General features: G+C 35.9%; 1 protein-coding gene across 21 annotated transcripts in view; it reads right to left on the reverse strand.

Moving 5' to 3' along the window:
- The window catches only part of NLGN1 (neuroligin 1), an 887,833-nt gene that overhangs the window by 671,586 nt on the left and 194,757 nt on the right, over positions 1 to 21,490 (reverse strand). For 11 of the 21 annotated variants that reach the window (XM_054246932.2, XM_054246931.2, XM_054246933.2 and 8 more), the window contains exon 2: positions 10,241 to 11,053. In XM_054246932.2, the coding sequence (XP_054102907.1) occupies positions 10,241 to 10,733 (493 nt within the window). In that variant the 5' untranslated portion in view covers positions 10,734 to 11,053. Of the gene's footprint in view, positions 1 to 9,739; positions 9,800 to 10,240; positions 11,054 to 21,490 lie in introns of all 21 variants that reach the window. The other 10 variants (XM_035277801.3, XM_035277799.3, XM_035277797.3 and 7 more) reach the window with 1 other exon arrangement.

Here is a 21,490-nt window from a genome sequence, read left to right on the forward strand (position 1 = left end):
AATAGTCGAAGTTTCTACCCAATGACAGTCTGAGGCCCCAGTAAATATTATACAAAGCTTTATGTTTCCTTCCCCTCTGTCCCCACAAGAATACCCTGTGCTAAATTGCTGAGGTGGCCAAAGAACTTCATAAAATATATACAGAAAAAAAAAAAAAGAACTCATCTGTGGCCCTTCAGAGTCAACTGGAATACAAAATCTTTTAAGTAGCCATTTTAGAAAACATTTTCTCTTTGGAATGCAAATTTATAAATATGTTCATTTTTATTGAAATGAAGTTTTTCTTTAAATGAATGACTTCCAAATATTTTAATAAAGAAGCAGGACCCCCTTTGCTCTGGAAGAAAGGAATCAAGGAAGGAGAGAAGAAAAGTGAAGAAAAGGAAAGAAATCTTTCCATTGTAGGTGGTGTCTCCATGTACATATGCGTGAGGGATGAGGGAGCTGTCCACGTGGGTGTGTGTGGGAGTGTGGGTGTTTGCGTTGCTGGGAAGTCGGGGATAGGTTAAGAGAAGCACTGATGGGCTACTTGGCTGCCTAGCTTGGAGCAGCTCAGATACCTCAGGATCTGCCTCCTTGTAAATTACTGTGGCAAAGCAACATATCAGTTCTTTATAATGAAAGCTCAGAAATGCAAACCGAGGCCTGGCCTGCTCATTGCCAGGAAAGATGGTGACCTGAAGAAGATGATGTGTGGAAATTTAGCAGGGATAAGGTTAGAGGAAGTTACGGGCATTCTTCTTTTTAGAGATGCTCCACAGGGCATGCCTGTTCCCAAGAGACCTACGAGTCCAAATTAGGAAGCACATATATATTTTTAATAGTTTTAACCAGGGATCCCTCTTCCATTACTGGAAGTAGATATATTTACTACTACTTTACAGGGTTATATTCCTTGTCCTAGTGTCAACCTGTCCTTTTCTTACTTATCCTCCCGCCCCTGCTCTTCCTTCTTTCACTTCCCAGTTTGGGGAACTCAGAAAAAAGATTCTAGAAGAGGAGCCCCAGACCTTTTGGAGAAAAGAAAATGTGAGCATTTTTGTAAAAGGAAACGGTAGATGTTTTTGTGTACTTCTAACACTAGGAAATGATAATTTTTTTAATTGTAATAACTACTCCAAAGATGTTTGTCTCAAAAAAAAAAAAAAGGAAGAAAAGGAAAGTGAAGACTTCCTCCTTCACTCCTTCAGTCCTGCAATGGGGACCAGAAAATCAGAACCACTATCAATTAATCAGATTTTTCTACTCTTAAAAATTATAATTATGGTTGCTATGACTCCTGATCCTTTTATTAAGGTTCTTTTTGTCATTGTGGAAATCTGATTATTGCAACATTTTACAGGTTTTCCTGAAAATTATGGGCTATACTTAAATTGCTTTAGTGTTAGTTCATAGATACCAAATGAATAGAATTATACTAAACAAAGATTTAGGTCTTAATTTAAAAATTATTTTAAAAATAACTTTGTTTAATTCCCTAAAATGACAAATGAAACAGAACTGAAAAGCAATAATATTACAGCTTTAAATTGTTAGGATCCTCATTTTAACTTAAACCATGTTTGCATGTAAGCAACCATCTGGATAAAATGTTTAACATTCAAGAAATACATTAAAAAACTGAATTATTTTGTTGACACAAAGTCAAGCACTTGGATATATAAAAGCATATGGATTAATGCATTGTATCCTATCTTGATAGAAAAATAATAAAAAACAAATGAAAAGAACTTCTTAGGAGGGCAGAGAAAATTCATTATCCCTACGAGGGGTCATTGTGGTAAAGGCAGCTATCACATAAAATTTAAGTTTTGATTGGAGCAAAAGTCTCAGTGCTCCCAATAGTCATGAGACCTTGGCAACATACTTAACCCCAATAAGTGATAGTTTTTCAATATTTAAAATAGACATCACGATAGAAACATTTCGAGATCATTCTAGGGATTAGTCTGGAAAAGCGGCAGTGTCCTTAGTGTCCCTCAAGAATTTATGTTCAGCTGGAACCTTCAGATGTGACAGTTATAGGTTGAATTGAGTCTCCCCAAAATTCTATATGTTAAAGTCCTAATCTGAGTATCTCAAAATATGCCCTTATTTAGAAATGAGATTGTTATAGATGTAATTAGTTATGTTGAGGTCATTAGGTTGTGCCATAATCCAATACAACTTGTATCCTTCTAAAATACTGATCATTTGAACACAGACATATACACAGGCAGAAGTCCATGTGAAGAGACACAGGGAGAAGACCGCCATCAATATGCCACAAAGAAAGGCCTGAAACTAATTCTTCCTCGCAGCCCTCAGAAAGAACCAACCCCGCCCATGTGCTGACTAGTCTACAGAACTGCAAAACAAAACAAAACAAAATTCTGTTGTTTAAGCCATCCAGTTTGTAGTACTTTGTTACAGCAATCCAGCAAACCAATACAACTACCTTATTTGGAAATAGGTTTCTGTAAACAGAATGAAGATGAGGTCACACTGGATTAGAATGGGCCCTAAGTCTAGGGGCCAGCATGTGTTTGAGAAGACCACACAAAGACACGGGAATGTGGGGAGACACACAGGAAAGAAAGCCATGTGACAGCAAAACTGGAGATTGGAGTGATGCAACTTCAAGCTGAGAAACAGCGAGGACTGTTAGCAACCTCCGGAAACTAGAAAAAAAGCAGGGAGGTGCTCCTGCAGAGACTCCAGAAAAAGCCAATCCTTCCCACTCCTTGATTTTAAATTTCTTGACTCCAGACTTGGAGATTAGAGAGGATAAATCTCTGCTGTTTTAAACCACACAGTTTGTGGTAATTTGTTACAGCAGCCTAGGCAACTTATACAGGAAGTGTTACGTAAAGTACTCTGTCCAATTATAAAAGGCTATATGAAGATTTATGATTAGAAATTATGCTTCTACAACTAGTCCAGAGTTTAAGGGGCTCAAATCCAGAATGATTCTGTGTAATTGTTACTAGCAAATGTCTCTACTGGTATGACTTTGGAATTCTCCCATGTCATAAACTATGTTAGCATCTACTGCCAGAGGAGGAAGAAGAAGAGTATTCATAGGAGAAATATTAAAGACCAGAATCTTAGCTACAAAATGTGTAATGGTAAGTAATATAGAACTCAATTTAAAACAATTGCATTCTAATTATTAAGCTCTTCAAATGCTATATGTGTGAAAAGAATACATGAGGAAAGATATTACATATGGTAGAAGAAAGGATAGCAGTTTCTACCAAGAATGAATTTTGTAGCATAACTCTTTTTTCTGGTGGCATAAATCTTAAATGTTTTCAACTTCAACCACAGTTTCTATGAGGAAAAAAATATTTATTCTTCAGAAAAATTGAATTGGACAACTATAATGGCCTTTTAATCATCTGCTTCAGGAGACTCTCTCTGCCTGTCAGTAAACAATGGAACAATTGATGTTGTTCTTTTAAAACTTTACAACCCTTTAGATCTACTTTATTTCAGAGTCCAACTTATGCTGTTTAGCTTTTAGAAGACATAAGCACATCTGTCCACAGTTACTAATTCAAATATGAAGTCAAATCTCTGGATTAATATAGATTTTTTACGTTCATCTTCAAACTCTAAGTGAACTAAATGTTATAAACCTTTAAGTGTGTGGTGATTTTTCTCCTAGCAAATTGGCCACTAATTTCATCTTCTATTTGATTTTAAATCTCATATAAACACACTTATTGTTGCCTTTGTGCTGTTTTGTTGCTTTGTTTAGTTTTCCCATTCTAAAATAGACACTTCAAAGGAAATAGTTGGCCAACAAGAAATTAGAATCTTTGGGCAGGATAATTTAACTTCTTTGTTCCTCCATTTTCACATCTGGAAAGTGAGGGTGAGAACCTCAAAAGGCTGTTGCCACATCAAATACATTAATATGCTGTGACGTCTAGATCATCAGAAGATCTCACTGATGTTAATTCTATCTTCATTTCCCTTAATATTACACATCAAATAATTAAATTTGAAACAATCAGATAAGAACAGAACCCCACTATACTTCCACCCATGCACTCACACTCATGTACTGTGCAGAGCAACATATTAATTTTTCTACCCATGTTCTTTTAATTCAGAATCTCCAAACCTCATCTTTCTCACCTCCTAAAGGATACTGTTCCAGCATTTCTACCATCTTTTGCCTATATTTAAAATTTTTCCTTTCCTGCTGTATAACAATATTACTTTATTTCTTCTGTCTTAATCTACAGTAACAAAAACAACCACTATTTTCCTCACTTCTCATATTTTTCTGATCCTTTTTTAAAAAGCAAAACTCTTTAAAATAATTATTTATGCTAAGCCACTGCAAATCTTCACCTATTCTTTCTTAGACACACTTCAGTGTGTAGACGCACTTAAGTGTGTAAAACCTACATCACTCCACAAAAGTTCATTTGGGAGAGTTGATCACTATGCCCACTTGGAGACATTTTCTTCTCTTAGATTCCAGGCCAACAAAAAAATCTTAGTTTACCGACCATCTCACACATAATTCTTTCTCAGTTTCCATTGGCCTCCTTCTCTTCTTCCAGACCTCATAATGTTGGAATGTTCCTATAAATTAAAGCTTGGTGTCTTATTTCTTTTGTTATCTTCATTCACTTCCTTTTATTCTCTCTCAAGCTCATGACTTGAAATCTTTACCTTCATGTTAGAATGACTGCCAAATTTATATCTCTACCTAGGTCTTTCTCTCTAACTTGATTTAAGATGTTGGTTCAAGAAACTGGCTTTTTGATGCTTATACTTGAATGTCTAAGGGTTACCTCAAATTAAACATGTTGGAAACTAAACTTATTTTTGTACTCTGCTTCTCCCAAACCCTTCTACATTCTTCCTTTCCATCTTCATTGATGGCAAATCTATTCTTCCAGGTGTTCAGATCAAAAATCTAGAAATATTCTTTGACTTCTCTTTTTCTTTCACAGCCCACAGCAAGTTGATCAAGGAATGTGATCTTCAAAATTCATGAAGAATCTGTCACTTCTATGGTTACTACCCTGTTTGAGCCTGGACCATGCTCAAGTCTTACCTGGAGCCTTATTTGGAGCCTCATATTACTCTTCCCATTTCTCCATGCTTTCCTACAACCTACTCTCAATACATCAGCCGGAGTGACTTTAAAATTATCAAGTCAGATTATTCTGAATCTCATTGTTTCTCTCTCTTTCCCCCTTTCCAGATAAGCTATATTCCTAATTGATCCTTTAAGATATTGACCTTTCAAGTATCTAGATAAAGATAAAGATGTATCTTTATCTAGATACTCCCCTTATCTCTTTCAGCTCTTTGCTCAATTGAGGTAATACTCATTTTATTTTCAAGTATTTTCACTCTCCATGCCAGCACTCCTGGTCTTCCACACTCTGTTTCAGTTTCTCACCTTCTCATACCTTTTAAATTTAGTTTTTATTGTATTCATCACCTACAAACTGTCTCGACACACTAGGTTGTAAGCTTCACAAGAGCAGGCAACGTTTTTGTCTGCTTTTATTTACTCTGTACCTAGAGCAATAGTCAGCACAGAGTAAGTATTCAATAAATATTTATCAAATGAATAAGTAAATGAGCGAGAAATGTATAAGCAAGAAGGAAGAACATTCTGGAATAGAATCCCCTTTTAAAATCTTAAATGCCTTGACAGTACTAGCAGTCATTGTTATACATTTTTAATTAGGAAGAAATCAGTCCCTATGTTTTCTTTTGTTTGTTTGTTTGTTTGTTTTCAAGAGCACAAATCCACATTTATTTATTGACTTTTCATTAAGTCCCTATGTTAAACGGACAACAGAACAAACCAACCATTTGTGGAAAAGGCTCTTGAAATAATTCAATATTATCTCAGGTAAAGACTATGAACCAGAGCATGGAAAACACTTGAAAATCATGAACAAAATGTTCAGAGAGTAAATGATTGTGCCAGAGTCATCTATGAAGATGTTAATCTTCTGCACAATACAAATTCGGGTAAATAAGAAAGCAAGTTAGTCTCTCACAAGTGCAGAAATAAAAGTTAATTCTATATCCATCTTAGAAGAACTATGCATACTTCTTATGAAGAGCATTTACTACTTATAATAGTAAAAGTGCTGGAGAAATACAAGACTATACAACTCTAGAGAATCCACGACCAGACAGGGTATTTGCAAATCTTCTCTGGGTCCTATGTTACTCCTTCTCATGTTTCCTGCCTAATATTTGACCACTTTCTTGTTTGTTAGCAACTCTCTCAGGAGAGCAACTAAAGAAACAGGGAAACTTAAGCAAATTAAAGCAACTTCTTGATAGCAGCCAGGAAGACTCTGTGGGGATCTTAGTCTGGACAGTAAGAAGTATGTGGTATTATTAGCTTGGTGCAAAAGTAACTGAGGTTTAAAGTATTCACTTAAATAATAACTGAATATATTTTTGGAAATTGGCTGCTAACATTGGCTTGATTCAGTTCAATTAAGGTGAGCATTAAGTCTATCTAAAATACGGTCAACAGATAGAATAAAGAGAACTTAGACATGTGAATGTGTAAAAGAAAGAAGGAAAAAAGAGAGAAGAGGGATGGATAGATACCACCTTCTGCTATGGAAATCATCTCAGAAGGTAATTCAACATAATGGAAATCTATCTAAAGTAAATAAGAATTAAGGCCAAACCTGCCTCTGCCGCTAACTAGCAGTCAGTGGTAAGGCTGGAATACCTAACTTTTCAGAATCTATCTTTTTACTTATAAAATAGAGATAAAAAATTAAAATTAAAAACCAGAGATAGTAATATACTTGTCTCATAATGTTGTGATGATTAAATAGCTAAATTATGCAAAACACCTTATATATAAAAGCAGATGTCTGTCCTCCACAACCAAATTCCATATTCTATCGCATGTTATCTGCTTGTTTGTTCAAGTGTTGATAATCATCTCATGTTCAGCATTCACTCTTCTTTTCCATTTTGTAAGGATAAAACTCTGAAGAAATATCTAGAGGGTAATTAATGTATGGCTGAAACTATCATGGGAAATATTAAGAAACAGATTAAAAAGTACAACTGGGACTTGTTTTAAAACAAGAGGCAGCCTATTGATAAAAATGAGCTTTTTTCTTAAATTGGAGGAAAATATTGTAAACGCTCTATTTAAAAAGTATAGCACATCTCTTGGAGGAGGGATAAGATTTCCTTCCTTTATACACACCAAAGGATTTCCTTCCTTTTATACACACCAAAGAAAATGCTTTGCTCTTTGTAAAGTTGTTTGATTATAAGTTCTATGGGAGGAGGGTTCTTTGTTTCATTTATTACTGACTCCCTTGAATAGTATGTGGCTTGTAATTGGCAATTAGGAAATAGTTTTGCATGAATACAGTATGCACAGATTATAGAGTACTTGGCTTGGCTTAGGGATGGGGATCCATCTGCCTCTGCAGATGATCCACACACACATAAAAGAAATAAACAATAACAAGACAGGGTTTTAATGGCATCTAGATAAAAGGCAAAGCTGCTATTCTCACAGTTCCTGAGCCATCATTTATAAACTCCTGGCAAAGCAACTATTCTCACAGTACCTAAACCATCATTTATATACTTCTATACTCCTGGCATTCTACTGATAATCTCACAGTCCATATGCAGTATATATTGTGTATAAATAGATACACACACATACACACAGAGATATAAAGTGACTAATAATTTCTTGACTCCCAAAAATATAGTATCTTGAAATAACCAAAATAGCCCCTTCATGGTAGAAAAGAAAAAAACAAAACAGTTGAAAGTTTTGAAAAAGATTTCTACTCCTCTACTTAAAAGCTAAACTCTAAACTTCTGTTTTTGTTTATTTTAAAAATGCTATTTACATATATAAATTACATTAAAAATTTTTGTTATTTAGACTTCCGGATAATGGACAAACATCTAATAAATGAGCAGAATGTATTAATAAGCATAATAGATTTAAACTGCAAATCATACAGGGTCAAGTAGGCATCGATAGATGTCCTCATTCTAATTATTAATTAGTTCAGAGTTTGTGAAAGTAATAGCATTGCCTACAATCTCCTTGCCAACTCTCTTGTTAAAGCAAATGGAACCAACAATACAAAGAACAATAAAAAAGAATTTTCTAATAAATCTTTCATCCTCTGAAGTTGTATGAGAAGAAAGGTCACTTTCTCACTCACTAGCTTACCTTTTGGTGCTCTCATCTTTTTCTTCATCATACATATTTTTATGTATTATGCTCTATTTATGCATTTCTTCAGTAGCATCTTTATTTATGACTTTGTGAATCAACATCTTTGTGATAGGAGGCGAAAGTCACTTAGTTAATTACACATGCTTGATAAGCTGCATAATAATAACTACTGCGGTATTGTACATTAGTTAAAGGTATGTAAATTACCGCAGTTATTTTCATTTGCAGAAAAAAGAGACCTTTTTTTAGTTGTTTAAAACACCCTTGTTGCCTCCTTATCTGTCTTCTTACGTATACTGTGCTTTTAACCAAAATTATAACATCAATAAAGAATGAAGTTTAAATCCCCCTCTACCAGTATTATCCAAGAAATAAGAGCTAAGACAAAACAAACAAAAAAAAAACCCCACAATTTAATGCAAATACTTCTGAACTGCAGTTACGAATTTTGTTATTTATAAAGTGTCTTCCATATAAATGTAATAATCCCAGTAAAACAGAAGAGTTTAGACAGTCCCTGTCCCACAAGGATGCTGTAAGGAAATCTGACTTGGTCCAGCCAGGAGATCAGAAGTGCATAGCAGGAGAGAATGTGCAGCATTACAATATTAATATGACATCTGTATGAAGATTGGAAATTCTACAAAGTTATGAATAAGGTCAAAATAATGCTTAGATGACTTACTGCCATAGAAAATCACACTCTCCTATGAGTGATTTACTGAATGTTATATAAAAATGGAGTGTGGACAAGCTACATTCAGATGCAAGCTTGCAGCTGTCAGTGTCTACATTTGCTCAATCTGGCTAGAGGATGATTTGAAGGTTGATTTAATTGTAGCTTCTGAATCATGCACTTCTCTATGTTTTAAATTGTTTAACGTAAATATAAAAATGTTAAAGTAATTTTAAGACTGTAAATATTTAGTATCAAATCTGCAAAATCTCATTCTCCTCGGGAAAAGTGACTGAAAATGAAAAGACAGAGAAAAAACACTGTTACCTTAATAATAATTGCTCAATAATTATGTAATTATGTAAAATTTACGCTTATGTTGAGAAAGTCCATAGAGTATTCAGAAGGAGTGCTAAGAATAAACAAAAAACCCCACTAGATTTGTGGTTGAAGTGATCAAATTTTAAGAGGAACACAAATATATATGTGTAGGAAAGAGTTCAGAGATCAAAGTTACCAGTTAGTAAGACAGCATTGCTTTGGTTTCTTGCAGGTATCATAATAGCCTTAGTATACATTCCACTACACACAAACTCTAAGCAGAGGATCAACTCTTGCCAATGCTACCAGCACCAGAACACAAGGCACAACCAATGAGCTTTGCCAATGTCGTCTACTCAGCTAGAGCTCTCCTTAACCACCTTTCTATTCCTTGACAGCCTTCATCAGATTCCAAATATCACCTAACCATTTACTTCCCAGCATCCGCAAATCACCCTTACGGAGAGTTCTTTGTTCTTCCTCTGCAAGTTTTGTCCCCCATTTTTAATTTCCACTTTTATACATACCTCCTTTTCTACATATTTTCTTGCCGGGCTTTCTGGCACATTCCTTGGATATTCTTTTTACTGAAAAATGAATAGAAGACTAGAAAATAACATGGCGCTCCATCACAGACCGCCGAACATGCAACACTACGATCTAACTGAATACGCTCCTGCATTTACTCAGTGCGAAAGATCCCCAATTTGTTGAGGCTGCACATGCAATGAGGAAATGTTGATGCATCTTCTCAGAAGTCATTTGGTAGGAAATGGAAATTAGAAACCCATTTCTACCTAAATATACGTGCTGTGGAGGAAAGAAAATGAGTAAGCACGGGAAAAAAAATAAGACACACTGACTGACACACATAAACAAAAAGAGCATCATGCACGCATGTAAAATATGTCTACATGCCAACAGGGAAAGCCATGCATACTACCAGTACACATGAATTAATATTGTTAGAACTTAGAATAGATAAAATATATAAATATATCTCCCTGTTTTTCCTGCAATAAACTCACCATCCTCAGTTGGGACATATATATTTAAATACAGGCAGTCTTCACTCTGGTCTTGAACATATGATGAAACCACATCCAAGTTATTAGTAAACCACACAGGAAGCATGACTTCTGGCAATCTGCCATCAATGATATTCTGGGGACACACGGGAGCAAACTGAGTGGCATTCCTGATATCTGACCAGGGAGATGGTGGTTCTGGAGGCTGAAAACGACGTTCCCCTGTTGGCGGGGCTGCATATGGAACCCCAAGAAATTGAATAACAGGCCCCAAAATTTCATTATTGAGTTCCTTCTTAATCCCTCTTATCTTTCCAAAGTTGGTAGTCACCAGTGGGTCCACATCATCCAATTTTTGTGATAGCACATGGCCAGCCTGAAGCAAACATCCCAACATACAGAGAGTCAATGGGGTACCCAATCCCCTGTGTACCAAGCATGCCATCACTGCTCTCCAAACATAATTTGGCCACGTGCATCTGGGCAGAGCCATGGTCCCACATTAGTTGTCTAGTTGACTGGTTACAGTGAGGCAAATGTATTTATATCCACTTGTGAAAGACTGTATAATGGTAGAATATACCTCTGATTTCTTAAAGGGGAGCTTGTTGGCCAAAGCTCTGAAAGATCTTCATACAGCAGGTATCTCCCATTGATTTCGCAAGTATCGGAGCAGCACCTTCAATCATCACTATTTATCAGACCATATCCTATTGAACATTCTGTTTTCCATATTAGCAGTGTGGCAAGGGTGGGAACTGACTGTAGATTTCTCTCTTATAAATCAAATCCAGTTAGCTGCAGGTCTATATCCTAGAAAAAATGAAAATAAATCGTAAGTTGGAGGAAGCTAACATAGACGGTGTGATAACTAGATATTTTACAATCTACAGAAATACATTAATAATGACCAGCATCAGCTAAGTTAAATCTTACCACATGAAAATCATGTTTTGAAGTGAGATGACAAGTAAACTAACTGATTTTAAGATTACTGAGAAACTTGTCTGCTGACTTTATACACATTTAAGTGGAAGCAGGCCTTGTCAAAATACACAGTTTCAGAAACGTGTCAAAGTAAAGTATTTAAAAATACTGAATGTTAGGTGTGAAATTTATACTTTATTAATAGTCTTCAATCACTTCAAGCAATAGAAGGTTAATCTGTTTCAATTTTAAAACCCAATAGCAGAAAATCTTTTAAGAAACTGACAGTAAACTAGCAGAACAGATACAAACTCCGTAAGATGATTGTATGCAATGAAAAACAGACAAAAAGGTGGTTCCCAATCTTATGATAATCAAAAAAAGGAAGATAACATCAGGACAGGAAAACTAATACGAGTTCAGCTATGATTATTCGGATGAAACTACCTTACTTCCTTGCTGTATCTCAAAAGTTTTCATGAAATTTTGCTTACATGTTTCCTATTTGAGATTATGATTCAAGAATTTAAAAGAGAAAATGGCATTAGATACAATTTGTAAAAGAGATAGAAGTTGACATCTTTTTTTGCAGATAAGTTATTTTACCATCTTGCTATATATTTTAGATAACAATAAATTTGGATGCAAAAATTAATTTAGCAGTCAAAGTCAATATATTTTAAATTACAATTTTGTTCTCACTGTCTGTTAGAGATCAGAGGAAGACTACAAAAAGAGAGCGCGGTGATTTAAAAAAACAATCATACCTAATCATGGCACCTTGCATATTAACACTAATCAAATATCTACCATTGTTTACACAGTTCAACTTAAAATGCATCAGAATAAAATGTAACATTCAGAGGAATGCAAACCACAGAGTAATCTGCCATTAACTGTCAAATAACATACAGCTCAAAAAAATGTGTCTTTTCTTGTTTAAGCAAGCTTTTAAAGTGCTTACTTTGAAAATAAAGTGTTGATTTGTATTAGAGATGGTTCTACCCTGTGTATTATGGGAAGATTTCTAAAGAAATGCTGGTCTGGCAGTGAGACTGCCCTGACTTTGTGTTACTTAAAAAGACATTGTAAAAACTATACAGGGCAGCAGGAGATTTGGTTCTGGCCTAGTGTGCCTTTAGCTCTGAACAACCCATCACTGAAGGCTATAAGGAGATAAATGTCTTCCTTTGAAAATACTTTGGTCTGTGTTAATTCATATACCTTTGCTGTGAAAGCACATTAACATACAAAAGACAGGCTTAGACCAATCCAATTCCTGTTCCAGAGCTCTAGCACTTATCAGAGACTCAGCTACACAAACCCATGTCTGTAAAGAGTGTATTATGCTTATTCTTGTGCAGCGCCATAGTAGGCCACAGCATTAATGAGTCTTTGCAAGCTCCCTTTGGTATTCAAAAGGCACTATTTTGACACCTAACATAGAGAACCTGTGATGAGGTCTTAAAAGTCTCCATCATCGTTTTTTATTCAACTTAATTTTCAAGTACTCTACAGCAATTTCCAAAAGTTTTTCTTCGCACAACTGATATCAAATACTTGTTTGGTTTTTAACAAAATAACAGTCCTTTTTTTGTACTTAGAAATCCCTAACTGTGTTAAGGGTAAAGAATCTCCTGTTTCCCACTTACGTGCTACTTTAACACAAATTGCAGAGGATTGGGAATTCTTCATGCCATAATGGATTTTCAAATTTGAAAGACGGTTAGCTCCTGAGGTTATGAAACTATCCCATTTTACATGTTGTATTTACGGAGAACTATAGTATTGACCTCCAAAATTTTCAGAAGTTGCTACTATAATAATAGCGGTCTTCCAATCAAATGTAGAAACATGGCTTATTTAAAGTACTAAAATTAAACAATATACATATGCCTAAACAGTCTCAAATTTGTTGACAATCTTTCCCCCTATTTATTGATGCTTCCTTTGTATATACCAAATCCTCAGTTTTTATGCATTTATGTCTCATTTACAACAATCCTATGGAGTGGATCTGACAGTTATCCTTTTTACCCATGAGTAACATGAAGAGGTTAATTTTACCTTAGCCAGGGTCTCTTAGCTACTTAGTAGCAGATCCAGGAGCCCATTGCTATCTGATTTAAAGGTCATTCTTAAGATCATTGCATATGATACAGTCTCTCATTTCACAATTATCACTTTTTAAGAAATTGATCCTAAAATTGAATTGTAAAAATATTTTGTTTCTTCAGAAGATGAAATCTTGGTAAATATTCTGACAATTTCATAGGATAGAGAAATAAAAATGATCTACCCTATTCTTATTGGAATTATTATTTTATTTTGCTATGTATATACAAAATAAAATAATAAATAATGTATATATATACATATACATATTTTATCAATTTTACTCTATATTGAATGTGGTGATAGGTTTTTCTTACGTTATTACACAAGATCATGTTAAACAATGATTTGTATAATAATTTGGTTATTTGTTAGTAACCAAAAAACCCAAACTTATGGCAACCTAAATGTCCATCAATGGATATTGATAAATTATGATATATTCACATATGATATATGATAGATTCTATATATCAATGAAAATAAAGGACCTAAACAAAAAATATCAACGTATACAAATCTTAAAATTTTTGGCAAAACAGATCACAGAAAATTAGATTCAGTAAATACTATTTAAATAAAGCTTAAAGTATTTAAAGAATATTATGTATTATTTTTAAGTGGGTAAATACATAGTAATAGGATAGCTGTCATCTTTGAGTAAAAAGGAAAGAGAATAAGGCTCATTCTAGCAATAATTCAATTAATTGGGCCAATTATTTAATCGACATCTAAGATGGATAACCTGTGGTAAGGCCGTAAAAGGCCAGCAACAAACTACAGCAAGTTTGACACACCCTTAGTATTTGAATTCTCTGTGTTCTTTTGTTATGTTTGAAATATTTCAGAATGCATTAAAATAATAAGGCCAGAAAATTCTTACTGGTAACCAGATCACATGTTACCAGTAGATTAGCCTATCAGTCCACACAGAACTAGCTTTGTCTGACTTTGAAGTTAATGGGGATACTAGCTCATAAATTTCTCCATTGTTTCTCTTTTTGACTTCAAGCATGTATAGTCCCACTAAAAGGATAAAATAAAAATAAATAATATTTAAAAGGGCATCATAAATGATAATATATTTTCTCCCTTACATCAATTCATCAAAAGCTTGTCCCTCAGCTAGTTTGTTTCTGAGAAACTCAGAAAAAGAAGTAGAGAGAACTGTATGGGCCATTACGTAATTACAGTGGGTGGCCGCATTCGTCCAATCTTTCATTCACTCAACAAACATTAGATATTTACAATGTGCAAGCTATTGCACTGAATGTTAAGGAGAATTGAAGGACAAGCACAATCTACTCATTACTCCCAAGTAGCTTAAGACATTGTAAAGGAATAAGTAATTGAAAAAAGTGGCTCTAGTGCAAGATGAAATGTGACATGTGTTCAATAAATACATGATGAATGTGGGAATAGGACCTAGGACCTAGCAGGAGGTATCTGATTTCTAATTTTATGCACCTTTTACATATCTTTTTCTAAAAAAAAAAAAATATATATATATATATTTTATTTCTACCTTGCTCTGTTTTATTGTTTCCATTTATTTGTTTTCTTGTTGAACTCAACTCTTCCCTACTAAATTTCTTACTTAAGGGCAAGGACTTTGTATGTGTGTTTTAAAATGTATCTTTATGTCCCTCATAAAATCTATATGAAAATTTTTACATAGTGCGATATGGTTAAATGTCAGTTGGTCTGGATTGACAGAATGCTTACCATCAGAGCTGCCTGGCTTGATGATGACCCCTAACCAATGCTATACAATATACAGTGGATCCTTGTTATTCACAGTAGTTATGTTCTATAAAGTCATCATGAACACTAAATTAGGGAACACAGATCTTTTGCTCCTAGGGACATACACATGTATGTGTGTGTGTGTGTGTGTGTGTGTGTGTGTGTGTGTATATATATATGTATATATATGCATATATGTGTATATATATGTATATAAACACACACATATAGGAAACACAGATCTTTTGCTCCTAGGGATATATATATGTATATGTGTGTGTGTGTGTGTGTGTGTGTGTGTATAGGTGCTAGAGTTGGGATTCAGATGCCCTCCAGTTGGTCCCAGAGATGAGGCAATTTGCACTGCGCTAAGTGGCCTCTACTATCTCCATCCTCTATTCATAAAGCTGAAAAAAGAAGGTAGAGCAACGCCTTGTTCAACTTCAGTTGGCAAGATGCTCATAGGATGACTCAGATTTGCTGTTTTGCTCATGTCTGCAGAATGACTGTGAATGTGCTATAAGTATTGATTTTAGGATTACAGATACATTCTAGTGAATAGACAAGTTTGCAAATACACAAACCAGGAATAATGAAGATCAACTGTACTAACTAAAGACAAATAATGTTTTACACGTGCAGATCTGTGAGTTGTTTGAGGTCAGACCGTACCAGCCTGTCAACGATATACAGTAATAATAATTGGATATAAAAATGGACTTAGTAATATGAATTTAACAAATACTGCAATTTAATAATATCTGGCTTCAGCAGAGTGTGGTGAAATTTGATGACTAAGGCTAGCCGTATACCTGGAATCTATCACTGTAAGAGAACCTGACCACAACAGATATTGGGTTTCCTATAGCAATATGTTTCATATATATGGTTAAAGACCTGGAGACAAAAGGGTATTCTTCGTGACCCAGGAGTGGGAATATGAAGATGCCGGAGTCTGAGACTTTTTAATTCAATTTAACGCATATCCTTCTTCTGCTCTTGCCATACTGTATTTTGGCTTGTAATAAAATGGTGCAATGGTGCAATCTTGGCTTATTGCAACACCTGCCTCCTGGGTTCAAGTGACTGTCCTGCTGCAGCCTCCCAAGTAGCTGGGGATGCAGGTGTCCACACCACCACATCCAGCTAACTTTCTGTTTTTTTTTCTTTTGTACCTCAAATCTATCTGTATTTGATTTCTACAAAACAGCCACAGCGGCAAAAATAAAAAAAATTTTAAAAATAAACTGTCCAATGAGTATAAGCTGTTTGATGCCTTTCAGCAACTGAATATTTAAAGTAACTAACGTGTAATTAACTCACATAGTAAGTACTTAAAATGGGATGAATAAACAAATGAACACAATTTCACAAAATGATATTAGGCTTCAAAAGAAAAGACAGGTCTACCCCTGGCTACTAGATTAGAAACGAGTTCATGAATCAAGAGAAATTTGAGGTGGGCTTAAAAGAATGAATATGATTTGGACAAACACTGATGGTCACAGAAGGGATCACACAGTGGAATGAATGTTCATTAGATACTGTTCTATCACCCTTCCTGAAGCCAATTCACATTTTAACGACTGGTCCCTGCCAGTGTACAAAGGCCTGGCCTTGTTTTCTCAATGCAGAACAATCAGAGGGGCCACTTCAGCCCCAAAGCTCCCCATGAAAATGGGCAGAGGCAGGAGTTGGTTGAGATTCTCTTATCCTTTATAGGAATTGTTCCCAATGGCACCTCTCAGGAAAGTTCTCATAAACAAACCTTCATTTTGAAGTCTTATTTTTTCCTCTGGGAGCCTGAATTATGACAGAAAGAATAAAGGGCTTGTCTGAGGAAGGCACAGTCTGATTTGGCCAGAACACAGAGTAAATGAGGATGAGCACTGGATAAGACTGGAATGGCAGGCTAGAGCCAATTCAAGCAAGCCCTTCATTAAAAGGCTAAACAGTTTGAATTTTATTCTCTAGATGATGAAGAGGCATTAAACATTCCTAGGAGAAGGAAAGTATTACCAAATTCATTCACAAGAAAATTAAACTGGCAGTATTTTGTGGCAGAGATCTCTAAAGCAGTGTGTTCATACCCCACCACAAAATGATTAGATAAAGGAACTAAATGGTTCAACTTCTATTTGCCATTTTTTATATAAAACAAAAAGAGAAACCAATTAAAATCTGCTAATATGAATATATGACTTAATACCAGTGTCATCACATGGCTGTTAATGCATATAGCACTTACAGTGTTCTTGGAAGGTACGTTTGCCTGGAGCAGTTCGTTAGCCAACAGTATCACTTTGTTATTGTTCATTTTCAATATACGGTGATGCATTAGAGTTTACATCATTGGGAAAATAAATTTACATATTTGTATCAAGTTGTAATTAAAGTAGCCCTTAAAAAACACACTAGTGGTTTAAGTTTTTATCAAACATCAATGAACGGGAGTACTAAAAATACAATCACAAATAAAGACCTGTAAAAGGGAAAAATGAAATTTCTACTTTTAGGACAAGCTCTTCTTCAGCTATATCACAAGATTAAAAATAATGGCCATCTAATCATATATAATAACAAATCAGAAAAAATAGTTTGATAACCTCACGAAGATAACTTGAAGTACGAATTAACATACATTTTATTAGCTGTGAACTGTGCCATAAAATCTCTGTGCCTTGAGATATTAGTGAATAATGCAATGAAGTCATCAGGATTTATAAGACATTAAAAATACTGTTAACTTTTTCTTATCTTCTTAGTGCCTATTTTTGTGTATGTTTTGCAATCTGGTGACATAAATATTTATATAGGAATATACAATATATATCTATGTATTCCCATATAAAATTTTGACAACCAAACCATATTTTTACTAAAAAGTAAAATATATGTATACATTTCTTACCTTTTTAGTAAAAACATGGTTTGGTTATCAAACATACAGACTAGATACAAAGGTGTGGGAATCATTACCTTTGTGAATGAATTGGTGCAAAAGAAACCAGAGAGAATCTTAATTCCATGTTCAGTTTGAAATATCAGCTGGATTCATCCATGATAAAGTGAAAATATCAACAAAAACAGCTATTATTGTAAGTCACTCTCTACTTGCCAGTAGCTGCCCAAAACTTTACATAGTTCATGTCACTTGGTCTCCACAACAGATTTGTAAGCCAAGCACTCTTCTTATTTTACGTGAGGAAAACGAGGGTTAAAGTGATCAGATAACTCTCTGAAGGCCAGAATGCCAGGAAAAGGCAGATCCAAGAAACAAACCCATGACCACCTAACTCCCAAGAACATGTCCTGAACCTTTATGACAGGAGTTTGCACTCTGCACCTCAGTGAGACCAATTCAATAAAGATCTACAATCAGGTTGAGGAACTGAGGAGAGTGAAGCACACAGAATATTAACAGAAGGAAAATGAAAATGCTGCTTATCAGCTTGCTGTGGTTAGTTAATAGTCCTAATTTGCACCAGCTCCAAAGAGTGTGGTATTGAAACTTTTTTCCAGTAACATTCAATAGCCTAGGGCAGAGAGTAAATGATGGAAGCCAGGGTTGGGGACAAGGAAGGAAAGCATGGTAGAACAGCAAGGAGAAACGATTACAAAAATGGTAATCCTGATGTCAAACACATCAACTAAATCTAATACAGAGTTAAGCAGAACCAGAAGGACACAAAGGGGAGAAAAATAAGACAAAATCAAAGCTAAAAAGAGTTTACTCTGAGATGAGAATATCCAAATTCAAGGTCTTGAGATCTTGATCATGGAGAAGTTCCAAGGGATATCAGGGCCCGTGTCACAGCCATATTAGCATAGGCTATTGAGAACTAAAGCAGTGATGAGTTTATTCTGACATGACCATCATTAAATAATGACTGGATTAATGGCAAGCACCAATTGAGTAAGTACGGGGGCTAAACACTGAGCTAACTGCATCACTTTCTTTATTGTCTCTAAGTACCAAGAGGTAGAGATCATTATCATCTTCTTGTAACAGACAATTAAATTGAAGTCAGAAACACAAAGCTACAGTAACACCCTTCAATAAAACAAGAACACAGTTTATGGATGCAGCAAGCTTCAGGAAATAGAAAGAGATAAGGCAGAAGAATTAACACTCTCTAAAGACAAACTACCTCCTTCTTAAATTTGCCTAGAGCCTCCTTCTGGGAGAAATTATGGGCAACTCTCAATAGTTTTCCAGAGTTTCATGATATTCCTTGTTTCTCTGCAGAGTATATAAATGGTTCTATTTGTTCTATTTCCCCTTGGGCTACTTCCACACTAAATGTAACTCTCCAATAACATAAAAAAAAAAAACCGGCCAGGCATGCCTGTAATCCTCGCACTTTGGGAGGCCAAGGGGGGCAGATCACGAGGTCAGGAGATCAAGACTATCCTGGCCAACATGGTGAAACCCCATCTCTACTAAAAATACAAAAAAATTAGATGGGCATTGTTGTGCATGCCTGTAGTCCCAGCTACTCCAGAGGCTGAGGCAGAAGAACTGCTTGAACCCAGGAGGTGGAGACTGCAGTGAGCCAAGATCACACAACTGCACTACAGCCTGGGCGATAGTGCGAGACTCTGTCTCCAAAAAAATCAGAGAAAATAGAATGGTGATAGGAAAAGGTCAACTAAAACTTAACATTAATTGGAGAAAAAATTTACCAATAAAATATTTTTTAAAATAACAAGTAGTAAAACATGAGTACATGGTAGAGATTATACCTGGTAGCAAACTAATTTTGTGAATAAACAATACTAATGGGAGGTAACACACATGAAATGGTTTGGATCCATATACCACCCAAATCTCATCTTGAATTGTATTCCCACAATTCCCATGTGTTTTGGGGAATAATTTGAAACCTGGTGGGAAATAATTTGAATCATGGGAGCAGTTTTCCCCATACTGTTCTCATGGTAGTGAATAAGTCTTATGAGATCTGATGGTTTTATCAGGGGTTTCTCCTTTTGTATCTTCCTCATTTTCTCTTGCCACCACCATGTAAGAAGTGCCTTTTGCCTCTTGCCATAATTCTGAGGCCTCTCTAGCCATGTGGAACTGTAAGTCCAATTAAACCCCTTTTTCTTCCCAGTCTTGGGTATGTCTTTATCAGCAACATGACAATGAACTAACACAATAAATTGGTACCAGTAGAGTGTGGCACTGCTGAAAAGATACCTGAAAATGTGAAAGTAGCTTTTTGAGACTGGGTAACAGGCAGAGGTTGGACAGTTTGGAGGGCTCAGAAGAAGAAAGAAAAACATGGGAAAGTTTGAAACTTTGTTGAACGGTTCTGACAAAAATATTGATAATGATAGGGACAATAAAATCTAGGCTGAGGTGGTCTCAGATGCAGATGAGAAACTTGTTGGGAACTGGAGCAAAAGTGACTCTCGTTATGTTTTAGCAAAGAGACTGATGGCATTTTGCCCCTGTCCTGGAGATCTGTGGAACTTTGAACTTAAGAGAGATGATTTAGGGCATCTGATGGAAGAAATGTCTAAGTAGAAGCATTCAAGAGGTGACTTGGGTGCTGTTAAAGGCATTCCATTTTATAAGAGAAGCAGAGCATAAAAGTTCAGAAAGTTTGCAGCCTGACAATAGCATAGAAAAGAAAAACCCATTTTCTGAGAAGAAATTTAAGCTAGCTGCAGAAATTTGCATAAGTAATAAGGGGCCAAATGCTAATCCCCAAAACATTGGGGAAAATATCTCTAGGGCCTGTCTAAGGTCTTCACAGCAGCCCCTCCAATCACATGCTTGAAGCCTAAGAGGAAAAAAATGGTTTCAAGGGCAAGGTCCAGGGTCCCAGTGCTGTGTGCAGTCTACATACTTGGTGCCCTGTGTCCCTCCTGCTCCAGCCATGACTAAAAGGGGCCAAGGTACAGCTCAGGCCATGGCTTCAGAGGGTGCAAGCCCCAAGCCTTGGCAGCTTCCACGTGGTGTGGAGCCTGCAGGTGCACAGAAATGAAGAACTGAGGTTTGGGAACCTCCGCCTAGATTTCAGAAGGTGTATGGAAACACCTGAATGCCCAGGCAGAAGTCTGCTGTAGGGGCGTGGCGCTCATGGAAAACCTCTGCTAGGGCAATGTGAAAGGGAAATTTGAGTTGGAGCCCCCACACAGAGTCCCTACAGCAGCACCAGCTACTGAATCTGTGAGAAGAGGGCCACCATCCTCCAGACCCCAGAATGGTAGATCCACCAACAGCTTGCATTATTCACCTTAAAAAGCCACAGGCACTCACTGTCAGTCCATGAAAGCAGCTGAGAGGGAGACTGGACACTGCAAAGCCACAGTGGCAGAGCTGCCCAAGACCATGGGAAACCACCTTTCACATCAGTGTGACCTGGATGTGAGACCTGGTGTCAAAGAACATCATTTGGGAGCTTTAAGATTTGACTGCGCCACCGGATTCTGGATTTGCATGGGGCTTGT

This window comes from Callithrix jacchus, chromosome 17, assembly GCF_049354715.1.
Source record: "Callithrix jacchus isolate 240 chromosome 17, calJac240_pri, whole genome shotgun sequence".
Classification (NCBI taxonomy): Eukaryota; Metazoa; Chordata; class Mammalia; order Primates; family Cebidae; genus Callithrix; species Callithrix jacchus.